We start from the raw sequence: 9,773 nt of genomic DNA, 5'->3' as shown, positions 1-9,773 counted from the left end.
TCTGGTTGGGGGAAAGTGAACAAGACGTGGCTGCACGCATTATTGCTGTGAGCTCACATTAATAGTTTAAGGTAAACCAAATGATCAGAACAACATTTTGGTTAAACCCTAGTTTGTTATCTTGAGGGGAAAAAAATCATTAGACGGGGGATTTTGGAGAGTATATTGAATAAAACTTTGAGAAGAATCAGGGGTATAACAATGGTGAATGTCTCCTTGAACCATAACTATGTGCAGCTTTACAATTTCAGGAAAACTAGAATTGAGTCTAGAGTTGGTTAGTAGTTGAAATGATTAATCCTTTACCAGCAAACCAGCAGTGAATTATTTTCATATTTGATTACGCCTTTAGCTACATGCTGTCTGTGTTGGCATGTGCTGTTTCTGTTTTGAAAGCTCCTAAATTCAATAGATTTGTGCTTTTGAACTGTTAGAAAAAATGTTTTTACAGGTAAGTAGTTGCTGTCTAAATTATATCTATTTGAAAATGTCCATTGATCACAATATCATGCTTCTTAGCACTCCTATTGTATGATCCATTTTGAAAGCACTTATCCAAGTTTGTAATGATATCTTGCGTGTTCCCAGAAAACTCCTACTTTTTGTTCTGTATCATAGATTGAAAGGAATAACTTCAAAGTGTTTCACCAGAATGATAAGAACTTCAACCAGCTTACATATCAGACCGTGATGTATGAGGTATAACAGTCATGAAATTTATCACAACTTGATTTATAGCAACATGTATGAAAGGAAATGAAAAACACACTTGTCTTTGTCTGTAGCCATATACATCATATATATGCACATTTGTACCACACGTTTCACAAATTTCAAGATATTTCACAACAACAGCACCAAAGAGCTTTTGATTGATTCCTCAACCCCGCTAATACATTCATTCATTCATTATTTTCCAGATATACTAATAATCTATTAATTACATAAGTAAATAATTTACAATAAAATAACAATTTAAAGGTACATTTTTCAATTCCAGTACTTTTATACTACAATAATTCCATTCAGTCTCCACATGCATCCGTCTGCCTACATCTTTTATGAAGGTCGCCCAATTCTGATAACGTCACACAGGAGGAGAGCTTGTTTTATTGTCTTATTAAAGCCTTTTACCTTGCAGCGTCTGACAAAGAAAACAGTTTAGTAATGCTGAAAAGCTTACAAACTTCCGCCTCTTTAAGCAATTTCAGCACGGTGCTCCGACATGGAATAAAAAACTGTATACGCTAAAACTCTGAGAACTCACAGTGATATAAAAATCACAGACGATAAAAAAAAAAAAAATGTCAGGTACTACATCTTGAGGACAAAATGAATGCCACAAAGTGAAGAGTTTTGCTGCAAAATGGGAAAAAATCCCCACCGAACCATAAAGAAAACAACACTGAACAATAAAACCATCATACTGTGACAACACCTTCTGCACCTGGATTATCTTTTGGTTTGCTCCAAATGTAGTACAGATGGTTACACAAAGGAGAATCTGCAAGGGAAATAATAAGCAAATTGCATTCACACGTCATGTACTGGGTTTGGTGCTGACACGGACCTTGTAGTGACCTTTAAAACTGATGCACTTCTTTTTTTCTGCCCTAGTTCTATGTTGAGAAATCGGCCGTGCTTGTCCATTCATAATACTGCATTTTTATTTTATTTTTATATTCAGGGGGGTTTTTGCTGATTGGATCCTATGAAGTGCTGCTCAGTTGTCTGACAAAAATGTCCCGTCCTCTAAATCTACTCACTGCAGGGACAGTCATCTTATAAAAACAATCAAATCATTAAACACAATTCAGAAAGGCAACATCACTTCACACTTTCTGTCATCGATCTTATACTTCCTCCTATGTGTACTCATAGTGATAGAGCTCTTGTGGTATGAGGCGGCCATATTCTCTGAACCCCTGTGTATATTTCTTATTTGGAGGAATCCATAAGACTTAACATTTGTTTAACAGAAACCTGAAAATCTCCTCAAAATGTCTTTCTGTAAAAAAAAATCCTATATGAACATTTTGTGCAAAATCTTTTCAACCCCCACAACCAACACAACACACACAGCCAGACATACACATACACACACACACACACACACACACACACACACACACACACACCCCTGTCTTTGTTAGATGAGCTTTTGTAGGTCTTTGTTTTCTTCCTTGTACAAGGCGCCAGATGTGCAACCAGAATACATGAACTGCTACAGAACATGACACAAACATGATGACAGAGAACGGGCAGAACAAAGACAGAAAAAGCCAAGAATTTAACCAAAATATGTCTTGAAGAAACAGTTTTCCATTTATGAAAAAAAGGCATCATTCCAGAATTTTCTTGTCCATGGATTCTTTGCCATTGGTCCGCGAGTAAGGCTCGAAGGCAGAGGAGCTCAGGTAGCGGGCGGAGAGTTCCTGCAGGTTTCCAGCCAGGGAGCCTGCCATGGACAGTGGGTTGGAGGAAATGCGGGTGGCGACGCCGCTAAGTAAGGATGGCATGGGGAAACTGAAGAGGCCGTGAGCCGCCGCCGTGCTCTGCAGGCCTGACACAGTCCCTGAGCTGGTTACGACTGGCAAAGGAGGGCTGCCACCTGCCGTGCCAGTGCTTCCGCTGCTGCTGCTACTGCTGCCGTTGTTGGCCATGGCCATAGAGTGAGGGCGCAGGGCAGAGCCCAGTGTGCCGCTGCCGCAGTGGGGCAGAAGGCCCGGCAGGCCTGGGGGAGTCAGCAGCCGACCCTGCTCCAGCAGTCTGAGCACGCTGCAGGTCGCTGCTGTTTCTGACACCACAGAACGCAGTTCAGAGTCCTTCCCCTGGTCTTTCTTCTGCTTAGTGCGCCGGTTCTGGAACCAGACTTTAACCTGGAAAAGAACAAAGACAAAGAGCCTTTAGAGACATGCTTCAATGTTAAGTGTAATCTCAGGTTTGTTTTTAATATTGTATTCCAATTTTTAATACTCGTAAAACCATTCTTTGTAAAAAAAAAAAAAAAAAAAACATTTCCAAGCACTAAGACAACTGCCCTGCAATAATTCACAATCACTGACACTTGCTGTAAAAAGGCCTGTGATCATAGTGTAGAAATAATCTGATGATCTCAGTACTGTGAGATAATTGCACCATGAGCCATACAACTGTCTTCAAAGATTCTGTTGATCGCTTTTAGCCAAGACTTTTGTTCACAAATCAAAAGTAGCCCGTCAATTCCCCAGCCAATCGCTTCTTCCTCTTTAGATCTATTGTATAGAAGCAGCATATACAGCCATGCTAACGCACACACAGACACGTGGGTCAACAGGTACTGATTGTAGACTGTGATTGATCAAAAGCTGCAGTGAATTCATTCAGTCGTGGAGGGGAGGGCTCGCTGTGCTACGCAAACAGGCAGGAGGTTAATTCAATCAGAACTTACTCAAAGATCGCCTTTCATATGTAAACCACTGCGTCACTTTCTCAGCCTCTTAGTCTACAAAAGGTTCAAGCTTGAACTCAGACCCAAACAGTCGGCTCTCATTTGTCAGTTTGTCTTTGTAAACCTCAAAAGAACTGGCAATGTTCAAAACAATAAATAATATAACAGTGTCTTGTTCATTTTCTGTATTGGTTATTGATTATTTTTCAGACACAACATAAAATTGTTCAAATTCACAGATGTTCTGAGACGTACTACACAAATTCAAGATCGGAAACCCCTAAATGACACACTGACCTCAAGTTTCTTCCACCGTTCCGGCTTAATTTGATTTTCTCTTCCAACAAACTCAGAACGGCCACCATCGACTGTGATTCTGATAAACTGTACTCTAATCTGGACTATAAGATTTCTTAGCCTTAAAGATGTAGCTTTCTGAAATACTTTACTTAGACAGAAATTAAAGAAGAAATGAAACAGAATATTATATTTTGAGGTCAAAGAAAGCTACCTTAATTAAAATAAGAGAAGAGCATATTAAACGTCTCCCAAGTTTCTGAAAATTCTAAGATTTCAAAATCGCCACTTAATGTGAATGAAAGAGATTCATGAATGAAGTTGTGGAGACTATTAATACAATCAAATCACCTGTTTCATAATTGTTGCAAAATCGTCCCACAGTTAAAGGTGTATATGTACCAAGCATGTACCGTCTAGTGGTGAGAAAGTAAATGGAATCAAACCTTGTCAACAGTAGAAAGAGCACGAACCTCGTAATTATTTTCAGTGACTGATTTAGTTATCCTGACATGGGAACTGTCCTGCCACTCTTTCTCATAATCTTAATTATAATTAAGTCAAAATGGAAACCAACACTTGGATTTCTATGATGCACATAAAGCTCCCTTTAACGACACCTTACTGCTTTCAAAAGGGAGAAAAGGTGAACGTACCAATCAGCAGCAAGCCTCCAGCTCAAACCACTGCTTGTCCAATCACAGTGAAATCTTTTTTTTTTCCTTCGCTGCAGAGGGCCGTTTGACTCTTCACCACCATTTATAAATTATTTTACACCTCGTGAAAAAGCCCTGACACAAATCCAATATTACCTATTGTAACGTGGAGACTGCTGAGCACCAAACTCAGTTTACATTTTCAGCGCAAAGACAACAAAAGGTGAAACAAGAAGCTCAAACAAAGGGGATATGGTGTGTGCACACACAGCAAATGGCCTCAAGATAACAACCTGTGAGTGCCGTGGAACAAAATGTAAATTTCACCCAGATGTCATCATAAGGTGTTTCATCAGGAGAAAAAGCAGGAGACTCCTGTAGTCTTTGTTCTGTCTTACTGTAGGGAGCAAATGGTGTTTTCTATATAACCTTAATGTGAATACAGAAAATGAACTTCTTTTGAGTTCATGTGGACACAAGGAAATCAGTGATTTTCTTGATCAAATTTGAAATATTAAATAATTGATTTTTTTTTTTTCTTAAAGTCAAAGTGATGGTGTTAAAATTGACATAGCTGTTTGTTTTAGAAGCGGTGACCTTGTTTGTACATCAACAAGCAGATTGGAGTTGTTGGTTGTGGTGTCATTTTGTGAAAAAGGGTTAACCTTGAGTAGAGGTCTGAGAGAGCAGCACTGAAAGCCACAACACATTAACACCAAAGACCAAGGCGATGGGGCCGTTAGTCCCTTTGCACATTTTCAAAATTAAATAGGTGAATAAAACACCAAAGCGTAGAAGAAGACAGCCGGGGTTCTCTTGGGTCTAAATGTCAAAGGGTGACTGGGTGACTAGTTTTTTGAATCTGGTGTCAAATACAGAGTGCAAATACAGTTCACACAGCGCGGATACGGCTGACCCACTGCTGACCCCACACATATGACATGAGGAGGAAGTCCGCCCTTAATATAACGGCAGCCTTCAATTTAGCAGCCTCGGGCAATAAGGTCTAACACTCCATACGCTACAGCCACAGTACATAGGATTGATTGGGGGCGGGGGTAGGGGATAAGCACAACATTAAACATTTTTATGCAGAAACCTTAAAGTGGAATATTTAATGTAAATATAAAACCAAAGTTCACAGTTTAAATAAAGTTCACAGTTCAAAACACTCAACTAGAACACTCGTAAATGAACACACAGGTCTGTAAATAGTAACACTCAAGCACAACTACATGTTTGCATTGAATTATAATGCAATCAAATGTTTGTTTGCATTAGTGCTATGAAACAGGCCCTTACATTTTTTTTTTTAAATGATTGCACCTTTCAAATCAACACCTGCTCCGTCTGTGACCAACTCCGTTCAATATATGATTGAGGGTTGGCAGATGAAATCAATTCAAATGAATATATTAAGATGACTATATGAAGTCAAATATCAGACACAAAAAATAAATAAAAGGAAAATGATTAATTTAACACTGCAGCTTACGTCACCGGCATTTTACAGAAATGATAACAAAAGCATCCATGTTGACTTTTTCATGAACTATATCCCTCACTTTTTCACATCACATTTTAGTCAGCACATGTCTGATGCTTACACACCTGGGTTTCAGAAAGATTGAGCTGACGGGCCAGTTCTGTCCGTTCCCTCCCCACCACGTACTGACATCTCTGAAACTCCATCTCCAGCCGGTAAAGTTGCTCTGCGGTGAAGGAGGTGCGTGTTCGCTTGGGTCGATCTAGATCCAAACCCTTCGGCAGGATTATCTCTCGGATAGATCCTTTAGCATCTGCAAAAAGAATGCCTTTAAATTAGCAACAGAGCAGCAGAGGGAGCAACCAAGGAGCTGTAACGACAGATTAGTGCAATATATGTCTCTTTGTGAAAACTGTTTCTGTATAATAAAATATATTTGATTAGTATCACCTATAGGTTTCTTATTAATAGAGGTATTGAGAATGAATTTAGATGTGTTAAATTCTGATTTGATTTATTTACCTTAACCTCAACCTACATACTGAAACACAATTTGTCTGTGTTCAGATTATTGGTTACATCTACAAGCTAACAACATTAAAAATTATTAAGGGGAGAAATTATCAGTGCAGAAGAATTCTCATGAACCAAAAACTAAATATTCTTCTGATTATTTATGAGGTATTAGATTAATGGAAATATCTCTGAAATATATTTAATTGTCTTTGCAAAGTTCACAGAGATTTTAAACGTATAAATAAAGGTGCATATAGAAAGTGACACTAATAAATATTAAAAGAAAGATATCATGGTTTCATCGTGTAATAGGTGTGTGTGTTACCATAAAAGAAAAAAAAGAAAAAAAATTATGTCAAGTTTTACATTTAAAGAAAATCTCTGATAAGTAAGTGTATGCATGTTTTTAAAATCTGGTATTTTAATAATCATGGCACATAAACATAGCTTCAATTCTGCCTTCATTTAATTACGATTAATCAACAGGGGGAAAAAAATTGAATGATTAGTGTCCATATATTTCAACAGTGATTTGTATTTATATTCTAGGCACTGAGTCTGCTTCGTCTCATTAAATCTTGCAGAACTAATCCTCTGTTTTCAGTGAACATTATTTGTAGTTTGTTTTCATACACTCTTTTTGTTGGGCCAACACAGCATGAAGGAAATTCCATAAATTACTTACAAGGAAACTGACACTCAAACACACAATTTGTAGGATGATTTGTTGACAATAATATCTGTAAAAACAACCTCTCTGCACCTTTTCTATTCTCCATGAATTAATTATGTCTCTGATACTTTATCTGAATTGTTCTCAAATAAAAACAGGATAAAGCCTGTAGGCGTTTTTGTATTTTAATGAAGAACTGAACACATTTACATTTTTCCCAGGGATATTGAACATTTGAGGATAAATGTATTTGTTTCATTCAGTGTGATTAAAGTATGAAATCAGAGGAAAGATGAAGCTAGTCATGATGGTAACCAAATGCAGAACAACACAATTTAAAGTGAAAATAACTGTGGTGATTAAATTTAAAAAGCATCTTTTAAAAATACAATTATTAATTTTAATAAGACATTTTCATGATAAATAATTTAGTTCTCTGACATTTTTTGTGTTTCGGTAATTTTACTCAAACTGAAAAAGAAATACTGAAGGTTACTCAGTACTTATTTTTCAAAAGTCCCTGTAATTGTAAATAAACAAAGCTTTTATATTGATGATTTTTATTGTTAAGAAATAATCTTCAATTTACTTAAAATTTCAGTCAAAAAAGTCAAATGTAAGCCTCCCTCTAAAAAGAATAGATATTTTCAGGTCTCCTGTGATATTTTAAAGGCTTTATTTTTCAATTTTCTTCTTAAAGATGCTGTCTTATACTTCTTATTCAAGAACGTGTGTATTCTAAATATGTTTTATAAGTTTTGTGTGTTTAATCGCTATGATCTCTGAAATATGACACTGCAAGTTCACAAACAGAAAGAGTGTGAGCCCTACCTCGGACTAGTATTCTCCGACAGTAGTCCGGGTCCCCCGTGCTCCCCCTGTTTTTCTCGCAGTTGTCCACGGTCCCAGAGGGGGAGAAGGAGTCCTGCTGCTCCTTGAGGAAGCTTTTGGACAAGCTGCCCTGGGACTCCTTGTCATCTTTCGCCTTCTTTAGTCCATTCTTCAGCCCCATCGCATCCGTCTCTTGGTTGTACCTGACCTCCATGCTCAGTTTATCCTCTTGGACCTGCAGCTTGTCCGCCTCTTTTTTTCCTTTGTCAGGTGACAAAAAAGAGATTACGCAGAAGACGGCGCACCAGATGGTCTGGACAGTGTGGGTTTTAGTTTCAAAACAGTACCTTTCAGCAAGGCAGAGTCAGCTATCTAATGTTTGCTGAAATAGTTCCGTCGCTCAACCAAGGAGCCCTATTATCACTGACCAAACTCCGTTGCCCAATGATCATGGACTTCTCAATGAAACTCAACAGTAATTCAGTGCCCCCCTTTCCTCGTTACATAGACACCAGGCTGATAGATGATCTCCAAATAATCAGAGGCATGGATGCACTCGCTGTTTCAATTGATTACGGTAGTTTTGCTGCCTCCACATTTGCGTAACCTCATGAATACACTAAATTGTTTGGGGAAATAGATCAGGTGTTGATAGAGGGTTTTGCTCGTCCCGTCCCCCCCAGTTTGCCTGCTCTCAGCCCAGAGAATCAAGACAAATGATTGGTCTTGTCTTGCAACCAACCCTCCCTGAACCCCACATGAACGCACACAATCACGGGGGTACGACTCCTCCAGACCTGAAAAAAGTTCCCGGTTGCTTCATTCTTCTGTCCACAGAACACGGCCGAAGTTTTTTTTCCCCCCGACTTTTCACTGCGAACCTGATTGCCGCAGCATGTCCACGAACTTTGATCCCGTTTTCTCTTTGGCTCCCGCTCCCAAATCAATGGTATTCTGCAATGTGCGGATCTCGCCACTACGCTATTGTAGCCAAGAGACACAGGGGGAGAGCCAGAGAGAGAGAGGGGGTGGGGGGGGGGAGAGAGAGAGAGAGAGAGAGAGAGAGAGAGAGAGAGAGAGAGAGAGAGAGAGAGAGAGAGACACACACAAGTGAAAAGAAGAATGCACTAATCCAAATCTAAACAAAATTTACGAAGGCATTGGACCAGATGGTTTGAGCACGGGAACAAGCGACATGCTCAGCTCCAATCACGGCAACTGTGTTAAAGATCCCCTCGTCGTCCTGTGTATATTCAGAGTGCCACGGAACCCTGCAAGGTTCTTGCCGCTAACCATATTTCAGCATTTAAATGACAGCACCCCAGAAGCCATCTTTAGCTCTCATAATCTTAACCTGCCCAATTGACGAAAAGAAAGAAAGACAAAAAAGGGGAACAAAACTTGTCATTAGTGCTTAGTCTGCCTACACTCTCGCTCTCACACACACATACCTTTGGAATGGCCCCTACCTCCCCTCCAACACTCGCCTTCCAGCCCACTACCCACCCACCAAACCACCAACTCTTAGCTACTTTCATTGTCAGTGCAACAATATCTCTGAACACAGCAGTGGCCAGTAATCCAATAAGACCATTGATTAGGCCACAATGATTCAATTCAAACCAGTGGCCCAGTGCAAGGAGCATTTTCTGGCCCTTCTTGTCACCTTAGCTGGCCAGAAGCCCTCTTGAAGGAGCCCCCCTCCCTGAGTGCCATTCATGCCTTTATGGGAAACAGAGAGGAAAAGGAGTGAAAGATGGCAATTATCTAATTGGACTATTAACAAACAATTCTGTGAGTGTGGCTGCCCGGCAGCAGTCTCGGGGTGGGTTTAAGGGCCGCATGTTGGACTAACTTTATTCACTGAGTGTTTGGGGGGCTTCT

General features: G+C 39.5%; 1 protein-coding gene across 1 annotated transcript; it reads right to left on the bottom strand.

Annotated features, from left to right (window-relative positions):
• Positions 1 to 700: 700 nt before the first annotated feature.
• Positions 701 to 8,888, bottom strand: vax1 (ventral anterior homeobox 1). The gene is made up of 3 exons (XM_020626755.2): positions 7,890 to 8,888; positions 5,995 to 6,182; positions 701 to 2,879 (listed from the first exon to the last, which is right to left on the bottom strand). The coding sequence occupies exons 1-3, from the start codon at positions 8,101 to 8,103 to the stop codon at positions 2,343 to 2,345; spliced, it is 939 nt and encodes a 312-aa protein (XP_020482411.1). The 5' UTR covers positions 8,104 to 8,888; the 3' UTR covers positions 701 to 2,342.
• Between the last annotated feature and the right edge of the window lie 885 nt (positions 8,889 to 9,773).

This window comes from Labrus bergylta, chromosome 10 (assembly GCF_963930695.1).
Source record: "Labrus bergylta chromosome 10, fLabBer1.1, whole genome shotgun sequence".
NCBI lineage: Eukaryota > Metazoa > Chordata > Actinopteri > Labriformes > Labridae > Labrus > Labrus bergylta.
This window is presented reverse-complemented; position numbering and strand designations above follow the sequence as displayed.